Raw genomic sequence first — 24,203 nt, forward strand, 5'->3', positions numbered from 1 at the left:
ATAAAAGGATAATAATTCCAATACTGTTGAAGATCCTTCACTGTCGATGTTATATGAGCATCTGTTGGATTTGGCTGTGAAGGCACTGTGGTTAAATAGCGCCCTGATACTCGAGTCTGGATTATCCAATTGATACGTTAATGCTGGCGATAGTGAGGTCTGAGGAAGTCGCTCGCACTAGAATAAGCATAACCTGGCAAGAGGCAGGATTTTCAGAAAGATGGGAATAACATTCGGGGGGGGGTTATTCCTTTTTAACAAAATAAAGTCCTGATGCTTTCATTTAAATTTAGGGAGAATGAAATGCTGCTCCTTAATATTGTAAATTGAATGTGTTTTGCAGAGGAATTTTAGCCATTGCCTGGAGCCTGGCAGACCCAGAGCTGCTACTGAGTTGTGGGAAAGACAATCGCATGCTTTGCTGGAACCCCAACACTGCAGAAGTAAGCAAACATATATAAAAAAATACACCAGCTTTGCACTGGATTAGGTTCACAGCTGCATGTACTTTGTATAGGTTGGAAATTTTAGAAGTCTTCTCACACAAATGAGCCAAACATTAAAATTCATGCCTGTCTATTGAGTATCCCAATTTATACAGCAGCAACTTGCACTTGGAAAGCTGCTTTAACATAGTAACATGTCCCAAGGTGCTTTGCAGGAGTGTTAGAAACAAAACTTTGACACTGAGCCTACATTAGAAAGTATTAGGCTAGATGATCAAAAGCTTGGTCAAAGAGGTAAGTTTTAAGGAGAGTCTCAAAGGAGGAAGGGAGGTTTAGGGAGGGAATTCTAGAGCTTGGGGCCCTGGGATTTGAAGGCATGGCAATTTAACTTGGGAATGCTTGAGGCCACGATTGGAGGAAAGCAGTTATCTTGGAAGGGATGTAGGACTGGAGGAGAATATGGGGGGATTTAAAATGAAGAGTGAGAAGTTTAAAATTGCGTTGTTGCATACAGTGTGGGTCAGCGGGCACAGGTGTGACAGCTGAATGGGACTTGAGCGAGTTAGGACACAAACAGCAGAGTTGTGGATGAGCTCAAGCCTATGCAGGGTAGAGATGTGTTGGAATAGCCAAACCTAGAGTTAACAAAGGCACGGATTAGTGACAGATGAGCTGAGGCAGAGCAGTGTCTGCCGATGTTATGAGCATGGAAATAGGCGGTCTTAAAGTTGGTGTGGATATGTAGTTGGAAGCTCATCTCAGGGTCACATATGACCCCGAGATTGCCAGCACTCTGGCTCAACCTCAGACAGTTGCCAGGAAGAAAGGATGGAATCGATGGCTAGGGAACAGAGTTTCTGGCTGGGGCAAAGGAAAATTACTTTCCCGTGATTTAATTGACGAAATTTCTGCTCATTCAGTACTTAATGTTGGATAATCAACCCTATAATTCAGAGACAGCTTGGGGGTTGAAAGAACCCCTAGTAGTGAGGTCGAACTGGGTGTCACGGGTGAACATGTGGAAACTGATGCTATGCTTTCAGATGATGTTGACAAGGGGCAGCATGCAGAAGAGAAATAGGCGGTGACAATGATAGACCCTTGGAGGACACCAAGAGGTAACTCTTTCGAGTTATCAACAGATGGCATGTAACTCTTTCGAGTACATTCACAGTTCTTGGTTTCCGGGAGTGGGACATGGACCCACAACCTTCTGATTCAAAGGCGAGGGTGCTATGAACTGAGCCACAGCTGACACCTCGTTGACACCAAGAGGTAACTCTTTCGAGTTATCAACAGATCGCATGTAACTCTTTCGAGTACATTCACAGTTCTTGGTTTCCGGGAGTGGGACATGAACCCACAACCCTCTGATTCAAAGGCGAGGGTGCTATGAACTGAGCCACAGCTGACACCTCAACACCAAGAGGTATCCGAGCAGGAAGAGAAGCCTTTGCAAGTGATTCTCTGGCTGTGATTAGATAGATATGATTGGAATCAGGTGAGAGCAGTCCCAACCAGCTCAGCAATGATGGAGAGACACTGGGGGAGGATGGTACGGTCACCCATGTCAAAGGCTGCAGGGCAGGTCAAGAAGGATGAGGAGGAATAGTTTACCTTTATCACAGCCACATAGGATGTGTGACTTTTGTGAAGTTATTTATGACTTTAAGAGGCATTTTCGTACTGTAGCAGGGCAGAAACCTGATGGAGGGCATCAATTAAAGTTTCTACGAGCATTGGATAGCACTCGTTGGACATCACGTTTACGGTGTTATCATTAGTCTTGTGGTAATGGAGCAGCTACCTTTTGCCATTTTGTTATTAAGTTAATGCTTGATAGTGATTTGGAAACAAGAAGGGGAAATCTCAGCTGTGTCCTCTTTTATGTAATGGGCTTCCATAGAGGAGATCTGTAGGTGAATACAATCACAAAACTACAAAAACATATTTCAGGCAAGAATATGAGCCTTTGAAGAAAATTAAGCTGAACCATTTGGCCCATTGCGTGATTCTTTCATTGGTGATGCAAAATGTACTGCGGCATTGATTCCATCATGCCCATTCAATTACCTAAGCAAAAATCCTATGTTAATATTCCCTGATCCCTAAATGATATCAAGCAGTGCCCAGAACCTTTATTCCTCTACTGTTCAGATCCAGTCAATTTCCTACCTTCACCCTCACTCACAGAAAGCATGGTGTCCATGGCGAATCCTATCGCCATAGCACATGATTAACTCTGTACCAATAGGATTGGTTGATCATATAGATATAGCTGATGGCACATTCCTGCACAAAAACCTTCTGCTTTCGTTTTACAAATTCAAATTCAGTTTCAGTTAAATTCAGTATTAAAGTTATATGTATGACTTGATTCAAATCATGTATTATCCATTTTAATTATTAGTCTGCTTAATTGTTTTCCTGTTCTTGACTGTTACCAGGTGGTTTATGAGTTACCTACAGCCACACAATGGTGCTTTGATATTCAGTGGTGCCCCAGGAATCCTGCTGTCCTCTCTGCAGCCGCATTCGATGGCCACATCAGCATCTACTCCCTCATGGGTGGGAATCTCGATGCACAAAGGCAGCGACAGGTTGACAATGTAAATAAATCTTTTATGAAGCTGGTGGTGATTTATCCTTTTTCATGTGTATTTTGTCACTATATTCTTGCTGCTCTGGTTCCTTCACTGTATCTAATAAGAGATGCCTTTACATAATTTCGGCATATACGCCAATAGGTTCAGGAGGAACATCAGTATTTAAATGGCAAATGTTGCAGCAACAAAGTCTAGCTTACAGTATTAAACTATCACACATGCACACCCCTTGGTGTTGAAGAAATCAGGAGATCCTTCACAGGGCACGGTATTATATATGGGTAATACAGTCAGGTGACAACAACTTATTTGTATAGTGCTTTTAATGTAATAAAACATCCCAAGGAGCTTCACAGGTATGTTACAAAACAAAATGGCACCAAGTCACGTAAAGAGATATTAGGTCAGATGACCAAAGAGGTATGTTTAAGAAGTGTCTTAGAGGAGGAAAGTGAGGTAGAGAGGGTGAGAGGTGCAACAAGGGAAGTCCAGAGCTTCGGGCCTAGGCAACTGAAGGCACAGCCCTGAAGGGTGGAGTGTTTAAAATTGAGGATGCTGAAGAGGCCAGAATTGGATGAGCGTTGATACCTTGGAGGATCATGGGGCAGGGGGAGGTTACAGAGGTAGGGAGGGATGAGGCCATGAAGGGATTTGAAAGCAAGGCTGAGAATTTTAAACTTAAGTTGTTGCATGATGGGGAATGCATGTCGATCAGCGAGCAGAGAAATGATAGGTGAACAGGATGGTGCAAGTTAGGGCTTGGGAAGAGAGTTTTGGATGACCTCAAGTTTATAGAGTGTAGAAAGTTGGAGATCAGCTAGAAGTGCATTGGAATAGTCAAGTCTGGAGGCAATGAAGGCATGAATGAGGGTTTCCGCAGCAGGTGAGCTGAGGCAAGGGAGAAGTTGGGTGATGCCATGGAGGTAGAAATAAACATTCTCAGTGATGGCATGAACATTTGGTCAGAAACTCATCTTGGGGTCAAATATAGCACCAAATTTGTGATTAGTCTGGCTTAGTTTCAAGAAAATAAATGTAAAATTTCTAAATCATGTTGAGATTGAAGGTATGAGCTCTCAGAGAAATGTGGTAAGGGATGAGAGGAGTGGAAGAGAGAAACTGCTGGGGATGTAATTGTGCTGATGATGAGCACAATGAGCTGTTGATTAAGTAGGGCGTGCTTTTCAAGGACACATAAATTATAAGGGGGGGGACATGACGACGAGGAAAAAGGTTGCCCCCAGGATCAGTGTCTATGACCAACTTGCTCTTGAGTCTCTGTTAGAACTCTTCTGAAAGCAATGAGTGTGACAAATCAAATATTTGCCATTTTCAACAATGGCCTTAGTGCAAGCATATATCTGAATTCTGAAGTGATGCCTCCTTGCTCTGTCACCAATTATCTACAAATGCTACACTTTTTTTTTGACAGATTTCATCCTCCTTTGGGAATTTGGATCCATTTGGTACTGGACAAACCCTTCCTCCGTTGCAGTTCCCTCAATCGATAGCACAACCAAGTGCTGTGCTGCCTCTTAAAAAACCACCCAAGTGGATCCGCCGCCCTGTCGGAGCTACATTTGCTGTAAGCTTTTAAATCTTGGTAATCTAGATAAAAATAAATAATTTAGAAAATCACAAGGTTTCTTTTTTTCCACATTTACCTGCCCCCTGCTTTCTCTCCTCTTCAGAAGGTGGTCGTTCACCAGAGTGTGAATCTACATCTGATTGCACCATCTCTGTGCCTTACACAAATACCTATTCATCTTGTGGGAAACTAAGACAGCGAGTGCTGACAGGGTATTTGATTGCAGGAGCCGTCACAGCAAGGCTGCTCTTGTCTTCATCTGACATCCTAATGCACATTTACTGTAGGAGTAACTGGATAGCGCTTGAGAGCAAGATTCTCAGCTAAATTTGCATACCCAGCCCAGGAAGACTGAGGTCATTTGTGGTGCTTTCACCGTTCACCCTATTGACATCAGCTTGCCTCAGATCACTTGGCAGGAGAATCCAAGTGCCATATCCAACAGTATATTCAGCAGCTGTGGAAGTAATGTTATTGCAATTTCCCTCCATGTGCAGTTTTGTGTCATAAAGTTGCAGTGAATTCTTGGTTTCCATTTATTTATTTTTCTCCCATTTTTGTTACAAGGAAGTACCTGACCTTCGCCTCTCCTTTGATGGCATGGCTGAGGTTTACTGCCCACTTCCCATCAATCTGTGTTTGAATGGTTGTAAGCTAGTGCAGTGAATTTTTTTATTATTGTAGTTTTAGTATTTAGTTTAAATTGGTTAATATGACACATGCTTGACATTACTCTAATATGAATTTAACTGCTGGACTGTTTTTCTTTTCCCCCTCTTTCTCCACTGTTTATTTGTTTTGTGTGTTACTTTTTGCCAAATTTCATGGCAAAGTTTGGAGGAAAGCTGGTCACATTTCAGAACGTGAAGCCCCAACCTCAGCAGCAGCAGGAAGTTCCTTTCCAAGTGTTCGTCAGTCAAGTTGTCACAGAATCGGAACTCCTGAACCGTTCCAATGAGCTGCAGTCAACTGTACATTCAGGAGGCTTTGTGGAGTACTGTCAGTCGAAAGTTAATGCTGCCCACACAGACTTCGAGAGGAGCGTTTGGGGGTTCTTAAAGGTATGGTGAAATGCTGATAGAGCGAATTGTTAAGACTTTTCATAGAACCGTAGAATGGTTACAGTACAGAAGCAGGCCATTTGGCCTGTCACATCCATGTCAGCTCTCTGCAAGAGCAACTCACTTCATCCCACTTCCTTGCCTTTTCCCTGTAGGCCTGCATTTCCTTTTCTTCAGGTAGTTATCCAATTCCCTTTTGAAGGAGTCGTATGGACTCGAAACGTTAACTGTGTTCCTCTCCACAGATGCTGTCAGACCTGCTGAGTTTTTCCAGCTATTTTTCTTTCTGTCCCTTTTGAAGGCTTCAATTGAATCTCCACCACATCCTTAGGCAGTGTTTTCTAGATCCTAATTGCTCGCTGTGTACAAAATTTTTTCTTCATGTTACTATAGATATAGTTGATGCATTGATGGTTATCTTTCAAAATTCTATAGATTCTGGAAAGGTTCCTGCAGACTGGAAATTAGCCGGTCTATGTAATCCCACTATTTAAGAAGTGAGGGAGAGATAAAAACAGAAAAGTACAGACCTGTTAATTTGATGTCAGTTGGAGGGAAATGTTAGAATCTATTATGAAGAATGTGATAACTGGGCACTTAGAAAATAATGATATGACTGGACAGAGTCAACATGGATTTATGAAAGGAAAATCATGTTTGACAAATCTGTTGGAATTTTTTGAGATATAATTAGCAGAAAAAATAAAGGGGAATGAGTGGATGTGGTGTATTTGGATTTTCAGAAGGCTTTTGAAAAGGTCCCCAATAAGAGGTTAGCAAACAAAATTAGAGCACATGGGATTTGGGGAAATGTACCAGTGTGGATTGAGAATTGGTTAACAGACAGAAAACAGAGAGTAGGAATAAACGGGTCATTCTCAGAATGGCAGGATGTTACTAGTGGGGTAGTGTAAGGATCAGTGCTAGGCCCACAGCTGTTTACAATCCATACAAATGATTTGGACCTGGGGACCAAATGTAATATTTCCAAATTTGCTGATGACACAAAACTGGGTGGGAATGTGAGTTGTGAGGAAGATGCAAGGAGGCTTCAAAGAGATTTGGACAGGCCAAGAGAATGGGCAAGAACTTGGCAGATGGAATATAATGTGAATAAGTATGAAATTATCCACTTTGGTAGAAAAAATAGAAAGACAGAGTATTTCTTAAATGGTGAGAGGTTGGGAAGTGTTAGTGTCTAAAGGGACTTGGGTGTCCTTGTTCGTGAGTCACTAAAAGCTAACATGCAATTTGGAAGGCAAATAGTGTGTTGGCCTCACTGCAAGGGGATTTGAGTACAAAAGTAAAGATGTCTTGCTCAATTTTATAGAGCCTTGGTGAGACCTCACCTGGAGTATTGTGTACAGTTTTGGTCTCCTTATCTAAGGAATGATATACTTGTCATAGAGGAAGCACAACGGAGGTTCACCAGGCTAATCCCTGGAGTGGCGGGATTGACTTATGAAGATAGATCGAGGAAATTGGACCTGTATTCTCTAGGGTTTTGAAGAATGGGAGGTGATCTCACTGAAACTTACAAAATTCTTACAGGGTGTGACAGGGTGGATGTAGGTAAGACGCTTCCCCTGGCTGGTGAGTCTGGAACCAGGGGAGACAGTCTCAGAATAAGGCTTAGGCCATTTAAAATTGAGGTGAGGAGAAAGTTCTTCACTCAGAGGGTAGTGAGTCTTTGGAATTCTCTACCCCAGGGAGCTGTGGAAGCTGAACCATTGAGCATGTTCAAGGCAGAAATCGATAGATTTCTGGATACTAATGACATCGGGGGATGTGGGGATATTGGGGAAAAATTACAGAGGTCGATGATCAGCCATGATTTGTTTGAATGGCAGAGCAGGCTCAATGGGCCTTCTGCTCCTATGTTCCTAATTGGTCTTGGCTTCAGGCTGCATGAAATGATCATTGGTTTTCACATTCATTTTTACCTGCTTTAATTTTTTTTGTTTTCAAATTTTTTTGAAACAATCGTTTGTTTACTTGAAAGCTGTAAATTATCTTTTGAAGAATTCTTTGATTGATTTCAATAAAAATGTTTAGCCATTTCAAGAGTCAATCTGCTAAAATCTTCTCAGACACTTTCTGATTGCCTGTAAAGTTTCAAGAAGCCTCCCATCTGCTGCTTACTTTCAGAGATGGTTTATTGTTGCCTCATAGAAATCTATCCAAAAGTAGTTGTAATGTTTGGTTTCTTAATCTGTCTTCTCAGCTCAATGACCTTGTGTCCTTCTGTCATTTTTGATGGTTTGAAACCTTGTTGGAGGTCTGCTGATCACAGCTGTATGGTTTCACTAAAATATTATCGAGCACCAGTGTCATTTCCCTCTTTCCACCATTTCCTAATTTCTTCTTCAGGCTACATTGACCTTTTACTGGACTGTCACTAGTTATCCTCCTGTATTTCTTCACTCTTCATGCGTGAGCCTAGAGATCGTCAGCAGGCTATTCAACAGCAGAATAATCACAACTGAATCTGATTTCACCCAATGCCAAAATACATGTACATCCTCCAGCCATTATCGTTTAGCAATTAAGGGCAAGCACCCTGGCAGATTACACATTCTTTAACACAGGGACGCTGTGGGTAATTACAACAATGCAATAGCCATCCTGGTGGTTGCATAATTCAGCACAAAGCAGGAGTCAAATCTGTAACATTCTAGGCTTTGCCATTTATTGACCAGCTGAATAAATGGTGATCTTTAGATGTTATTTGGATCCATTTATATACACTAATGTTTTATTTAGTTCAGCAATAGCTGCCAAGCACCATAATAAGAACTAGTTTGCTCAGGCATGCACAGACATCTGTGACATGTGTCTACTATTACAACCAATCCTTCAGAGTTGGAGCCTCCAACTACTGTCTACTATCTGTCAAGGTGAGGTCTGGTCACCCCTGTCTGCATAAATAGGCGTCTGGGTGACAGCAGATAGATACTGAGCATCTCTTGAACATCTCAACCTGCCGGACATCCTAGTAGCTGTCTTGTTCTCTCCAGCACCTCTGAGAGGGAGTTTTCCATTGGGAAACCCATTGATGGCAGTAATGCTGTTACAGACAAAAAAAACAATTGTCAGAAAGCCTAATGACAGCTTATATGCCAGGAGAGACATAAGTATGAAAACTAGTCTGAAATGGTTTTAAATTGCCAAAACAATCTATGTGGCCCTTTTGCTTAGGCACCTGGCAATTCTGGATAGCTAGTTACAATGGTGGTTAATTTCATTTGCCATAAACACAGCATTAAGGCTGGGAAAAAATGTGGATATGTCAGAATGACACTCCTGTATCATTTAGATAAAATGGAACTGTTTCAAGCTTCTGCTTCCTCTGCTCATTTTGGTCTGCAGGAAATTTGGTTCATATCCAAATGGCCCACCACCACTTTGAGCAAAATTAGGGATGGGCAATAAGTGCTGGCCTTGCCAGCAATGTTCACCTTCCAAGAACAAAGGTAAAAGTAAGGAGACTCATGTGGAGCATAATCACCAGCATGGGCCTCATAAGCTGAAGGCCTGTTTTGAGCTGTGCATTTTATGTAATTGTATGTAAATGGTTGTAATTTGAATATTGGAACAGTGGCAAGAATAGCCATGAGCAAAACATGGAACAAATGCATGTTAGAATGTGCAGAGTTACAGAGAGAAGGCAGGAGGAAGGCACTAAGTGAATTGCTCATTTGGTGTAGACACGATGGGCTAAAAGGCCTCCTGTGCTGTAACAATTCTGTGTTTTTGTACAGGCTGGCATTACAGGTCTTTGTCATTTTTCCTTATTCTTATACTTCATTAGCTGGTGCATTGGGAGGGTTTGGTCCTCTCTCATTCTTGCTGATTTGCAGACTGACCCTTCCAACATTTTCTGTTTTGAATCCAACATTTGTAGCCATTCTTTTGATCTCCACTATTAAATTTTTCAGGGGTTATAGAAAACATAATTCAGCACAGATACTTCAATCAGCTCAGTTGGTATATCTCACAGACCTATTACATTGATTTTTCCTTCTTATTTTCACAGGTGAACTTTGAGAAAGATCATCGCAATAAATACTTGGAGCTTTTAGGGTACAAACAAGACGAGCTTGCAGAGAAGGTAGGTAGAAGATTTCCTGGTGATATCTGAGTGATAAAAAGAAATAAACTGTAATTTATTCATATTATCCATTCGATCTGTTAGAGAAATTATTACTCGGAAACATGATACTTGGGAGGGAGGAGGATGAAAACAATACAGAATGTAACCGAGGGAATACTTTCTTTGGGCCAGCACAGTTAACTTCAATATTTGTACATTTCTGCTTTAGATTGCAACAGCACTACAAAGTGGAACAGACAAGATTGGGCTTCCAGCATATCAGGTACAGACAATACAATGCAAACAAAATGTAGCACAGATTTCTGCCATCTCAGGCTGTGAAATTGGAAAAATAATTGCCCTTTAATACTGTGCATGAATGTTTTTATATGAAAGATTATTAATAGAATGCTACTGTCATTTTTTGCAATTTAAGTTTACAGTTCAGGTGAAGGTCATTAAGCCCACTGTGTCTGTGTCAACTCTTTGCAAGAAGAAGTCAAAATTAATCTCATTGTCCTATTTTCGCATAGCCCTGTATCTTTCTGTGCTTGAAAGATTTATCTAACCTTGTCTTGAAAGATACATCAATCATTACCAGCGGCAATGCATTAAATTAAAACATTTATGTAATGTTTTTCAAGACCACCAAAGTCTCAAAGTGCTGTAAAGTTAGTGAATTACTTTTGAAGTGTTGTCACTGTCATATGTAGGAAATGCAGCGGTCAATGTGCAAGATCCTAAAAACAGCAATGTGGTAATGACCAGGTAACCTGCTTTTGTGATGTTGAGGGATAGATAGATTTTGGCAAGGATACTGGGGATAACTTTCCTGCTATTCTTCAAAATAGTGCCATGGCATATTTTATGCTCACCTGTGAGGACAGGCAAGGCTTCTGATTAACGCCTCATTTGAAATATGATACCTCCAACAGTGCAGAACTCCCTCAGCATTGTATCAGAGTGTTAACCTAGATTTTGAAGAAGATAAAGTGACAATTACACCATGTAAAAGTTTGCTCCGTAAAGAACAGTTGTTACCTTAAAGGAGTTCCTTTGATGAACTGATAGGCTTCAATGTTTTGGGCAGCATATTCTGCCTGTTGTCTGGAGGAATGACTGGAACAGTGAAAGAGATAGTACGTATAGTGGAGAATGGAAATATGGGCAGGATCTTACTGCTGATTGGTTGGACTGCTACATGTTAACATTCATGCTGCTGAGTGGTTGACTGCAGATGGATTGTAATGTGTGTGTTGACTAAGGGTAGCCAGATGTCACTGACGAGAAGGCTGCTGTCTTGGAGGACGGTGTGGTGTTTGTAGCCCTCCATAGACTCCCTGACGTGCCTTGTAGGCAAGTATGTGATGGATAAGGTAAGTTTAGAGTTAGACCACTGGATGTGGTGGTTATTAAGTTGAGCATCTTTGTCAATAGCCGATTTGTCCCATTCACTGTGTTTGAAGTAGGTTTGATGTTCCTTGAGTCTAATATGTAGGTTGTGGCTTTTTTTCCCCGATATAGACAAGTCCGCAATCACACGGTATGCTGTGAATTCCTGGTTTATTTTAAGATGTTTCTTGTCTTTGTGGGTATAAAGAATGGAGTGGAGCTTCTTAGATGTCCTGTGCTGCACTTCAATATCTTTTGACTTGCGATTACGTTGTAATCTGTGTGAGGTGGAACCGATGTACAGGAGGCTGACTCTTGTCTTAGTGGAAGTAGTTGTTACAGAGCGAGTAACAGGCAGGCGTATCTTAACCTTGTGTGAAGAGAATCCATTGAGCTGAAGTGTATACTTAATGGGGTGAAGTTCTTGTTGTAGACTTTTTTAGTCACTGATGGTGTAGGTTCTTCTAATGAGGGCTCTGGAAACTGATTGGAGGGATGATGGAAAAATCGGTAGGTCAGTATCTGTCAGTTTTTTTTTTATTCATTCATGTGATGTGGGTATCGCTGCCTAGGCCAGCATTTATTTGCCCATCCCTAATTTCCCTTGTTTAGAGGGCATTTAAGAGTCAACCACATTGCTGTGGGTCTGGAGTCACATGTAGGCCATACCAGGTAAGGACGACAGATTTCCTTCCCTAAAGGACATTAGTGAACCAGATGGGTTTTTGCAACAATCGGCAATGGTTTCATGGTCATCATCAGATTTTTATTGCAAGCAAATTTCCCCATCTACCATGGTGGGATTCGAAGCCTGGACCCCAAAGCATTACCCTGGGCCTCTGGAATACTAGTCCAGTGACAATACCACTATGCCATCGCCTCGCCTGAGTGTGAGTGGGCTTATGATAGACTTGATGTAATGGTATGCCACTTTGAGGCTTGCTCCTGAGAATATTGAGAAATGGTATAGAAAGTTATGGTCCCATCTCCATGGTAAAAGTAATTTTTATATTTATTCTTTCACGGGATGTGGGTGTCACTGACTAGGCCAGCATTTATTGCCCATCCCTAATTGCCCTTGAGAAGGTGGTGGTGAGCCATCTTTGAATCGCTGCAGTTCATGTGCTGTAGGTACACCCACAGTGCTGTTAGGGAGGGAGTTCCAGGATTTTGACCTGGCAACAATGAAAAAACAACAATATATTTCCAAGTCAGGATGGTGTGTGGCTTGGACAGGAGCTTGCAGGTGGTGGTGTTTTCATGCATCTGTTGCCCTTGTCCTTCTAGGTGGTGGAGGTCGCAGGTTTGGAAGGTGCTGTTGAAGGAGTCTTGGTGAATTGCTGCAGTGCATTTTAAATATACAAACGTTGATTGTTAAGATATTGTGGGAAATTATAAAGTTGTCTCCTATCATGTTGCCATTGTGCCGCCAAAGTGTTATTGACATATTTTATGTTTAAGGACTAGCTGATTGAAGTGCTACTTGTTCAATCTCTTCCATAAAGATGTTAGCGACGATTGATGATAGTTGAAATCGCATGGTAACGCCATTTGTTTGTTTGAAATAGGAACCTTGCCATTGGAGCAATGTTGAGTTTGGGTACGTCAGTAGAAGTTTGTAAATTTTATTGGTGACATTGCAGCCCTGTTGGTTAAGGAGAAATCTTCCAAATGTTGTTTGACAAGATAAGTTTCTGGGACAGGCACATTGACTCATCGTCAAAATTGACCATTGTGTCTGACGAGTTGATTGTGGTGCCGACCAATCAGCAGCAAGAGTGTTAAAATGAACTGACCTATCTCAAACACAGTGGCCTGACCATCAGCAGTAAGACCCCACCCATATTCCCATCCTCTACCATATATAACTGCCTCTTTCACCTGTTCCAGTCATTGCTCCACACAGAGTACGATGTCCAAAACGTTAAGGCCAATCAGTTCTTCCAAGGAACTCTTAAGGTAACAACTGCCCTTTTCAGAGTAAAATTTTACACAGTGAAACTTTAAATTTGCCTTCCCCAATGTTTGTGCTCTCACCATGAAAACCTTCAAACAACTTTTGACTTAAATGTTGTGCTCAAGTCCTGAATTGGGATTTGAATCTAGAAGCATCTGACTCAGCTGAGCCGTGGCTGACACATCTATTTTCTTCCACTTTCTGCACAAAGAAGCTTCTCCTAAACACTCCCCTCGTTCTTAATCACTGACAGTTTTAAATTGATGGGTGTAACTTTCAGCTTCAACAAATGAGTGATATTGGCTCAGCTGCCCATTAAGTCCTGCAAATTTCCCTCACCATTGACCTCAATAAAAAAGAAAATCTGGTTAGGTGTTTTAAGAGGTGGCCAATTCAATGTCAACAACTTGCATTTAAATGGAGTCTTTTTTAGTGTAGGCAAACCTCCTAAAGTTCTTCACCGTATTCAGAAATAAAATTGAATAGGATGTTAGATGGGCTTAGTCAAAAAGGTAGTTTTAAATAAGTGTGTTAAAGGAGGCAGAGAGCTGGATATTTTAAGGGAGGAAATTCTAGATCTAATGGCTTAAACTACTGAAGGCACGACCATCAATGGTGGGGAAAGAGTGTGGGAGAGTGCGAGATGTCAGAGTTGGAGGAACAGAGAAATAGGAAAATTACAAAGGATGTATGGCACAGAAACGGGCCATTTGGCTTAACCAGCCCCTGGCAGTGTTTATGCTCCACTTGCGCCTCCTCTATCTTTTCTCATCCAAACCTATAATCGTAGTCATCTATTCCCTTCATATTCTAGTTTCCCCTTAAATGCGTCTATGATATTCACTTCAACCATTCCCTGTGGTAACGCGTTCCACATTCTTGCCACTCTTTGGATGAAGAAGTTTCTTCACAATTCCCTGTTGGATTTCTTGGTGTCTATCTTATATTGATGACCTCTAGTTAAGCCCTTCTTCACAACTGGAAATATTCTCTCTCTATCCACTCTACCAAAACCTTTCATAATTTTAAAGACCTTTATTAGGTTACTACTCAGCCTTCTTTTTTCCAGAGACCCAGCCTGTCAATCCTACCCTGATTTGTAAACCTATGCATATTGTAAATCAAGCACAAGGATTTTATATTTCAATGCATGAAGGACAGAAAGCCAGTCCAGGTCAGCCAAGTCAGAATGAACAGAACGGAATAAATACAGCAGAGTTTTGGAGAAGCAGGAATGTTCTGGAAATCAGGAGGTAATTGACGAGGGTTTCAATGGCAGATAGGCTGAGGGTAGGGGTGAAGGTGGATAATGTTGCAGAGATAGACACTTGGTTCAGGATTGAACAGGATGCTGAGATAATGAAGAACCTGGTTTAGCCCAAGATGGTGGCCAGGGAGAGAGAGAGATTTGGTGAAACAACTGGAAGTTATGAATCCTCCAGCATTGGATGTTAGGCTAGCAGTCTTAACAATACAGAGATAGTCAAGGGAGGTGGTGAAAAGGTAGGAATAGCTTGTCAACGGTATACATGTGTTTGCTTACTGCAAATCTGTGTATGATCTCACCAAGGATCAGCATATAAGTGAGAAAGGGAAGGGGGCCAAGGATAGATCCTTAAGGGACTCCAGTAACTCATAGTGGGGCAGGAAGAGAAGCCATTGTTGGAGGTGTTCTGAAGTAAGGAAGGTATGAATAGAATTGTTGTAGATCAATCCTATGGAGTTAGACAGCAGAGGAAAATCACTACAGGAGAATGTTTTGGTTGACTGTGTTGCTGCAAAGAAGGTGAGGAGAATTAATGCACACAATCATGGAAAATGTCATTCACAGGGACCCTTTCAGTGCTATGTATAGGGTGGCAGTCAGACTGGAGGCATTGTAACAGTGGGGGTTATAGAAGAGTTGGACATGGAGTTGGGAGACAACAATGCATTCAAAGACCTGAGGGGAAAGAGTGTTGGAGATGGGACAGTGTTTGGTAGTGCAAAATGATCAAAGGTGAGTGTTTTGAGAAAAAAGTGACAATGGTGGTTTTGAAGGAGAGAGGAGCAATGCCTGAGGAGGGAATTATTATGAACAAAGTATAATTTTAAGTTGAATTTATATATATATATATATATTTGTGTGTTGAGAAAGGTAAAAATGGTTTCAGTTCCACTTAGGTTTTGTTTATGAACTTGGTGCCTGGGAGTCTGGATAGACTTGTGACTAAAAAGTTTCAGGTTTTTTGGGTTTGTTTTTATCTATGCATTTTTAATGAGGTCTTGCAACCCCTAAAGTCAAACAGATGAGTTAAAAGGGGTTGAAAGTTCAGTGATTCTAAAAAAAACACAGCATAGAAAAACAAAAAACTACTGCGGATGCTGGAAATCCAAAACAAAAACAGAATTACCTGGAAAAACTCAGCAGGTCTGGCAGCATCGGTAGAGAAGAAAAGAGTTGACGTTTCGAGTCCACATGACCCTTCAACAGAACTGAGTGTAGTTAGGAGAGGGGTGAAATATAAGCTGGTTTAAGGTGGGGGGCGGGGGGAGAGAAGTTGAAGGTGGGGTGGTTGTAGGGACAAGCAAGCAGTGATAGGAGCAGATAAGCACCTCATCTTCCGACTAGGCACTTTACAGCCTTCCGGGCTGAATATTGAATTCAACAACTTTAGATCTTAAACTCCCTCCCCCCATCCCCACCCCGTTTCTTTCCCCTCCCTTTTGTTTTTTTCAATAATTTATATAGATTTTTCTTTTCCCACCTATTTCCATTATTTTTAAATCTACAACTAATACCTTGTCAGTCTTTCCACCCCACCCCCACTAGAGCTGTACCTTGAGTGTCCTGCCATCCATTCTTAATTAGTACTTTTCTTAGATAATATCACCACCTTCAACACCTCTTTGATTCTTTTGTCTGTGACATCTTTTGATTATCTGCTCCTATCACTGCTTGCTTGTCCCTACAACCACCCCACCCTCAACTTCTCTCCCCCCGCCCCCCACCTTAAACCAGCTTATATTTCACCCCTCTCCTAACTACACTCAGTTCTGTTGAAGGGTCATGTGGACTTTAAACGTCAACAGCATAGAAAAGCTTTACCATTGCCTAGTGACAGTGATCCAGTGACAGACACTGAGAGGGGAAGTGTTCAGTGTTTGTCAGAGAGAGAAGACAGGGATTTCAAGCTCTCTTAGAAGAGAAACTACAAGGCTATTGGGGTAGTAGTTAACTGAATTATCAGTTATAAGACTCAGTAAAGTGATCAGTTTGGCAGAGGCGCTACTTGAAGACTGAGTTTAGGGAAGACATTTGTTTGCACTGCAGTTGAAGAAACTGAGTTTAGAGTGCGGTTTTTGGGTGTCTTGGGGAGAGGTATGAGTTGTATGAGAAGTATCAAGTGACTGCTCAGGAATTCACTGGAAGAAAACCATTTGCAACTCTGCCAGTCCCAATCTTGAAGCCTTTGTGCAAAGCTGGTGGTAACTCTTCACTGGTTTATGTGTCTGTAAAGATATTGCTGGGGTAAAGGAATAGCAGGAATTTGAATCGTCATCTTCGGCGGGATTTTCCGCACCCGCCCGCTGCCACCACGATCTTTCAGTCCTGCTGCAAGTCAGTGGACCTCTGGTTGGGGCACTGCCTCACTTGTAGCAGGTCCTGCCTACCACAGGGCCAGAAAATCCTGGCCCTTGTGTTTGTATTGAGATCTTTCCAACTTTTTGTCTGGTGTAATATAGTTCATTTATTTTGTTTTAATAAATACTTTATTCTTTGTATTAAAAGTTCATCACCAGACTCCTGTGAATTTGTTCAGTAACTTAGCTCCACGGTTCAAAAAAAAAGTTAGGGTCTATCAAGCCAGGTTTCACTCTGGGATCTGATTTATCCAGAATTAACATCAGCTGGGATTGTAACGAACCATTGACAATATTCGGTAGTATGGGGCAGCAAAAGGGGGTTGGATGAGCAAGAGCTAAGTGAACAGAGAATCGAGGGAAGAGAAGACTTCTAGATGAAAAAGTTTCAGGAGGCAGAAGCAGCTGGGAGAGAAATTTCAAGAGACAGGAGTGGATGCAGAACTGGAGGTGGCAGTGAGCAATAGAAAGGGAGGAAGCTGCAGAGGTAGTTGGATGATGGTCCTTGAACTTGGAAACAAAGGAATCTATGAGCTCCTCATGCTAGAGGAGGCTTTATTGAAGAGGGACTTAGAGAGGCAGTTGGTCATAGAAATAAAAGACCCTAGCATTATCCTTTCCTTCCAGGATGATTTCACAATAATGGACAATTTTGGCAGAAGAGACCAAGGCCCAGTAGACCTTTGTGGTTAAGCCAGACCCAATGATGGGTGGGTGGACTAGTTGTTACTCCGTGTGTTTATGTTGGCATGTCTCAGACTTGAGTGAATGGGGATAAACTGTATAAGAGGTGGCAGGATGGAGGAAGGAGTGAGAGATGGTAATAATTTTGTTGGGAAGAATGGTGTTGAACGTGAAGGTGAGTGAGTGTTTAAGCAAAATGTCAGCTGCAGCAGCATCATTGAGGGTCGAGAGCCAAAAACAAGGGATTTGGGAATTGGAGCTGGCGGTTGCACGCAAATTGGGGTGGGGAGGGTAGGAAGGCTTTTTTCAGTGAGCAGGTGGTGAAAGTGTGACTAGAGGGGAGTAGGGAGATGTGGGTGGTAAGGGAGACAAGCAAACGGTCAGAGAAAGCTTTGTCCTCTTGAACTTTGCCATAGCCTCTGCTTTTGTGACGTCAGCAAATTCGACATTGGGCTCGCTGTACCCAAGTTCAAATCATTTAAATTTATTGAGAACAAGAGTAGCCCCAGCATTGGCGCCTTGAGTTACTCTAATCCAACCATTCTCCAATCTGAGCAATATTCATTAATCCTGAATTAATTTCGATCCATGCTGCTCCATTTCCTTTTATACCACATGTCTGATTTTGTTTGTAACCAGCCTCTTCTGAGACCTGATTGAATCCTTTTGAAAATCTATAAACTTCATTTCCTTAATACAATTAATCTTCTCTTCAAAAAACACTTCCATTTCCTAGATGTGATTTGCTTTTAACAATTTCATGTTGGTTGTCTTTGGTTATCTTGCCCATCATTTAATTGCTACCTTGATTTTGAGTTTACCCATAACTTACTTTCAGCTAACTGACTCAAAGATACTAGTTTATTCTTTGTTCCCTTCATGATCAAGGCTGTTACATTTACTCTAGTCCTATTGCACACTTTTTCATAATTAAGGAGATTTGATAACCTATAGCCAGAGCCTCTGCTATCTCCTCTCTGACTTTCTTCAGTTGCCAAGGGTACATGTTATTAGAGCCCAGTAAATTACCTACTCTGTGGGAAAATGTGAACTCAATTCCTTTTCTAACTGTTACATCTGCATCCTTTTCTACCAATCTACATTATAATTTTAACCATGATTTGGAACAGATATAAAATATTTTAATGTATCTTTGTCACACTTTCAACCTCCCCAGCTAGATTCCCCCCTTCATCCCTAATTATGTTGAATTATTCTTTTCCTTTTATTATCCTTATAAAATCTCATACTATTTTGTTAGAATTTCTCATGTTTTATTTTTTGTCTCCACAATACCTTTTATATTCCTCATGACTTTCTTCAATATTCTTCTCATTTTATCACATCTCCCTTTTCAAGTTTTAGGTCAATTTGGCCTCTGTATTTATAGAACTCCATGTCACTCCCTCTATGTCTTTGAGGAGAATATCTACTTTGCATTCTGTGCATCTTATCTTTGAAGATTCCCCATTGCTGATCGTTCAACCTGTTGCTGATTTTTCCAGTTTATTTTGGACCAATTCCCTTTTATCTCGCTAATTTCAGTCTTTTTCCATTGCTGCATCCATAACATTGATTCTTCATTACCAATTTCTATTTCTACATTGACACTTTCCCCTTTCTCCTCCTCCTATTTTTTTTCCAACTTGTGGCCTCTGTTGTTTGAATTTTTGAAAATTAAGGTTGGTTTCCTGGGTTGCCCGGTGCTGTAAAGATAACAGTATTTTATATTTTATTTCCAGTTGTAAGGAGACACCCATGCTGTACTTCAGGAACATGTCATGATTTTCAGTGTTATAGTATCAGCAGTTAGATAATGCTACATTGTAACATGGAACTTTGCAGCATAGAAAGAGACCATTCAGCCCGTCATGCGTGTGCAGAACTCTTTTAAAGAGCTGCCCACTTTGTCCAGCTCCATTACACTTTTCCTGCTCCCTTTAAATTCTTCTTTTTCAGATCTTTATCCACTTCCCCTTTTAAAGCTGTTGTGGATTCTGTTTCCACCACTGTTGTTGGTAGGACATTCCACTGTACTTGTTCTAACCTTTCTCTTTATTCTTTTACCCATCTTAAACTTATGTTCTCTATTTACCAATTAACTGAGCAAAAGGATTAGTTTATTTTTCAAAACCCCATATAATATTGAATACCTCTATCATATTTCTTTTAACCTTGTCCCATTTTCTCTAATCTCACCTTTCTATCTCTCTGGATTGTAACCTGCATTTGCTGAAGTAACCTTTTTATTGATTGTACTGATTATTTAACTTAATCGTTATTTAACCTGAAAATGTGATGATTCTGACTTGTTAATTTTTATTGAATTCTACTACAGTTGTGCAAACCATGGGGTAAATATTATTCCACAAGATGGAAAAATGAACACACAGTCCATCTTCGAACTCTCAAGCTTCTATTTTGAAGATTAAAGTTTGTGTCAATGTATTAGACAATGGCCTTTGCACTTTGTGTTATGAGCTTAAGTTTAAAGTGAACTAAATGGAATTTAGGAATGGATCAGCCACGATCTAATTGGACAGTTGAATAGGCTTGAGAGACTCCTGTTTCTATGGATGGAAGTCTGCTGCTCTAGCTGGCTGTAAAGGTTCTATGTGAAATGAGTTTAGGCAATCTCAATCAAATTCCAAGTGAGCACATGTTTACAGCATAAGACAATCCCTTATTTGTCACTAATTGACTGTTTCATTCCAAGAGACCACTCATGGATGGTGTAGAAAATGAAAAAGGGACAAATTAATAAGTTGGGGAAGTTATCCTGAAGTTGGGTTGAGGACCAGAGCAGAGAGCGAGTTTGTTCTGCTGTACTAAAACTGGAAGTGTCAGATGTAGAATAATGCCAGCCAGAATTGAAATGTTCCAATCCTCAGTATTAACTTTCTTTGTATTTACAGTAAAAAAAAAAGTAATTATTTTGTGTACTGTATGGTAGATTCCTGTTAAGTCAGATGGGCAACTTTGGACGTTAGGTTTGAATCTGGACAATAAACCATGGTTGACTTCTCCTCCCTGCCTGTTATGTAACTTGTCTGCATTCACTGCTGTTCCTGGTACCTGTGGACCAATTTGTCACCTTAATGTTGTGGCTTAAATTGGTCTTGTGGGATTGGCACATTGCCTATCCTCAGTCCTGTGTCTGAGGGTTGAATGGCATTGGCACCTGGCCAAAGAAAATCTAAGCTTGAAGCAGTGTCGGGATTGTAAATACAATCCTGATTCACTTGTATGGGAAGCGTGCAGCAAAGCTTATATCTTATTAACTGCTACTGCATACCATGAGAATAAGATGTGCTTCAGTTGCTTTCTATTCAGTTTTAGGTGGCTTATTCGTTTTAATCCAGGGTTTGCCAATATTTTTACCTGTGATATCAATAGAAAGCACAGATAAGAATGATTGTGTGTGTGTGAGAGAAAATTATTTGAGACTGTGTATTTCTGCATTTTTCCAATTTTCAGGTGAGCCCTGCATTAATATAAATATTGATCATTATGAACAATAGAACTGAAGCGACTATACAAAGCTGAAATGGGAGCCTGCCATTGGATCCCTGTTTTTAAAATTCAGATAAAGTTTAGTTTTTGGTTCATTTGCCTTTTTTTAAAAAAAATACTCTAATTTACAAAACATGTGTGATGACTTTGGGAGTATTGGCTTGGAAGAGTTACAGAGCCTAATGATGTAAGGTAGCAGATTATCATATGCAGTTGACAATGAATATCCCCATGGTTCACAGTTGTATCTGCATTAGGTGGTTCAGTTCCTTTGCAGTTGAACTCGAAACTCTGTAAAGCCAATTCCCCCAATTATGTCATCACTCGCTGTTTAATTGAAATATTAAACGCTCAAAGAGAATGGAGAAAAATACAAGGATGTTCACATAATATTTTGTGATATTTTAATTTTTTAGAAGGGGTCCTTATGATACTTACATCCAAAAATGCTTTCAGTTTGGAGTCTATATTACCTACCTGTTCAAGATTCAAAATTGCAGTTCTTTTGATTTTAAATAAACATTTATTGTATCTTTTGGATGATTTGTTTTATAATCGAGAGGTGAGGGATGTTATTGTTAGGGAATGGAATACTTTTAAGGACCATTATCAACACCAGATACTTTCAGGATGGGTAGTACATGTGAGTTACAGAATAAAGCTTCCTCCATTCTCACTAGTGTGCTTCAATCTCAGAATAGTCTGTACTGCATCATTGGGATGATTATTTGCCGCATTAGTCACTTTGTGGCCTTTCTGAGAGAAATCACCAATATAGTGCCAAATTATATTACATGGGCTGCACCTACTGGAATATGGTTAAGACTAAAACCCATTTTGTGTAGGACCTGTAAAAGCCAGCAGAGAAAAGTGACATGATCCCCATTGGCTTGGATTCAGATCCTGGTCTGCTAACTCACTGTGTAACGTTTAAAAAAAATTTTTTTTTAAGTCTTTGGAACCATAGATGGTGATGGTGAGTGGAATGTACCTTATCACAATTACCTGGCAACTCAGGAAGAGTTTATAAAGAGCACAGTATTTCTCTGACCTTACACGTAGACCTATAGTATTATGATTTCTATCACTTGTGGAATAAGCTGCTTACCCCATTGTCCTGCCTGACATTGTTGTCTTTTGGCTTTGCTTGTGCTTCCTAATGTTCCTTATGGTGTTGTCCTTTAACCTTTCCACTTTAAGGCTCCTGGTGACTTTGAGCATACAGCAGAAAGTGCTGAAGACAGCCCTGCTATCGAAGATCAGTTGCTGGGGGAGGTATTAGATCAATCCCATTATTTTATATGTGTGCATGCAGATAACACTTTTTGTGCTGCTAGTATTCCCACACACTTCAAAACCAATGTTTCATGTTTCAAATTTCTTAGTAAATGACCAACGTTGAATTGCTTAATGATCGTACATAATTTTTTTTCAAAGGGGATTTTGTTTCCTCCCCTGCTTGCCTGAGGTGCTGACTCCTTGCTGGGGTACAGACGTCCTACCGTACCTTGTGTAAATAGTCTCTACAGCGAATATTGGCAGCTCACAATAGCTGATCCATCTTCTCCTGGTGTCCACGCATACATTTCCAGGAATGGATGACGGATAGCTATCAGGAATAAGAGCTACAGCTGGTTTTCCGCCTTTAACACAGAGAGGTTCTGAGGCCAGCCTTAATGCCTCTGCTACTGCTTTGAGGATGAGGTCAGTTAATGGAACACAAGCTATGAATCAAACCTGGTATCTTCCTGATCTATACACCTCAGCTATTCCAGCACTCAGCTCCTGGATGAACTGGCTGAACTGTCAGGGAAAGACATAACCTGGTCTAGGATTATACATTATATGATCTGTATTTGGACTATGCCTCAGGATCTCTCTTGTGACTATACTATATTTGAAAATGTTGCTGACAGTCACAGAATTCCGCAGTTTAGTTATACATCACATTTCTTGGTGACTATCTTCAAAGTAATAGAACACTTAGCACACTGAGTAGGGTAGACTGTATCTTAAAATACAAATGGGTGATTGTGATGCCTATGTTTGAGAGTGTTTTGTGTATGTATATAATTACCTTTTCCTTTACTACATAGGCAGAAAGTGAGCATGAAGAGGATGAAGAAGATTTGGACCTCAGTGAGTCCACATCTGAGAAGCAAGATAAGGATGAAACCAAATTCAATATTTCTGTCAGTGGAGGTCAGTAGTTTGTAGAAGTTTGTTTTTCTTTAGAACATAAATCACAATGAGAAAGTAAACTTCCTATCATCAAATTTATTAAAGGAGTCAGCATATGTACAAAACTAAAATCACCACTTTTTTTTGTTTGCATGATTCTTTGCCAAAGTTAGTCAGCCTAAAAAATTTCACCCCTAAAACTAACTGACTGCATTTTGCATGAGGAAATTTCCATAAAGCCTGCGAGGTGCCAGACCAAGTCCTAGAAGTTTATAATACAGAGGAAAACTCCTGTGGCTCATCATGTCTCTGTCAGCTCTTGCTAGAATGAATAGTTGATGCCTGTTTCACAAAATGTTTTAAACAGCAAAATATTGAGTAGATCTTGTGTGATGCTTTCTTTCCAGAAGTTAGTCTGAACTTTTCAAATCAGTTCTAGAAAATAGAAAAGTAACCTGTACATTCAAGGCAGCTCATCATTCTCATTAACTACTAGCAAAATTGCACTTTCCAGAGTTCTATATACTGTTGCAGGATTTGAAGGTAATCGCACTATCTATACTGTAAAGCAGAACTAGTAAGTGGCATGTACTGTGTTGTAGCCTGCAAGGGAAAATGTAAAATAATTGGCAACAACTTAAAGTAAAAAGATGCGCTGTATATCATCTGAGCAGATGAGAGTAGTGTTTGTGGTTAAATCTTTCCCATGTAATGAAGCGTTTAAAATAAAGCTGTGATTGTGAAACCTGTTCCTGCCTCTGATGTTCTTGTCAGAGCTAATTTTCCTATCCCCCTGGTCCCATGGCATCAGGTTTCCATCCCCCAAAACAATGTAATTTCTAAGCCCAAATCTCTAATGCACAGAAATTCATTGAACCTCTCATCACTTTTAAATGTTAACCTATCTGCCCTTCCCTTATGCAAACTCAAAATAAAAATAAGAATAAACACATCTGTCAGCCCCCTCTGAATTCATCCATTTGCCTTCAACTGTACAAATGCAAATTTCTGTCTTTATAAATGGTAGATTCAGCCACTGCCTTGCTGAGGGAAGATGT

The 24,203-nt window shown here is 40.6% G+C and overlaps 1 protein-coding gene across 7 annotated transcripts in view; it reads left to right on the forward strand.

The window, feature by feature from the left end:
* sec31a (SEC31 homolog A, COPII coat complex component) overlaps window positions 1-24,203 on the forward strand; it is a 103,159-nt gene that overhangs the window by 24,761 nt on the left and 54,195 nt on the right. For 6 of the 7 annotated variants that reach the window (XM_078544497.1, XM_078544506.1, XM_078544516.1 and 3 more), the window contains exons 8-15: window positions 344-443; window positions 2,894-3,055; window positions 4,485-4,637; window positions 5,474-5,701; window positions 9,738-9,812; window positions 10,024-10,077; window positions 22,165-22,239; window positions 23,061-23,166. In XM_078544497.1, coding sequence (XP_078400623.1) covers window positions 344-443; window positions 2,894-3,055; window positions 4,485-4,637; window positions 5,474-5,701; window positions 9,738-9,812; window positions 10,024-10,077; window positions 22,165-22,239; window positions 23,061-23,166 — 953 coding nt within the window. The remainder of the gene's footprint in view (window positions 1-343; window positions 444-2,893; window positions 3,056-4,484; window positions 4,638-5,473; window positions 5,702-9,737; window positions 9,813-10,023; window positions 10,078-22,164; window positions 22,240-23,060; window positions 23,167-24,203) is intronic. The other variant, XM_078544524.1, reaches the window with a different exon arrangement.

The sequence above is a fragment of the Cetorhinus maximus genome, chromosome 1 (genome assembly GCF_964194155.1).
Source record: "Cetorhinus maximus chromosome 1, sCetMax3.hap1.1, whole genome shotgun sequence".
NCBI lineage: Eukaryota > Metazoa > Chordata > Chondrichthyes > Lamniformes > Cetorhinidae > Cetorhinus > Cetorhinus maximus.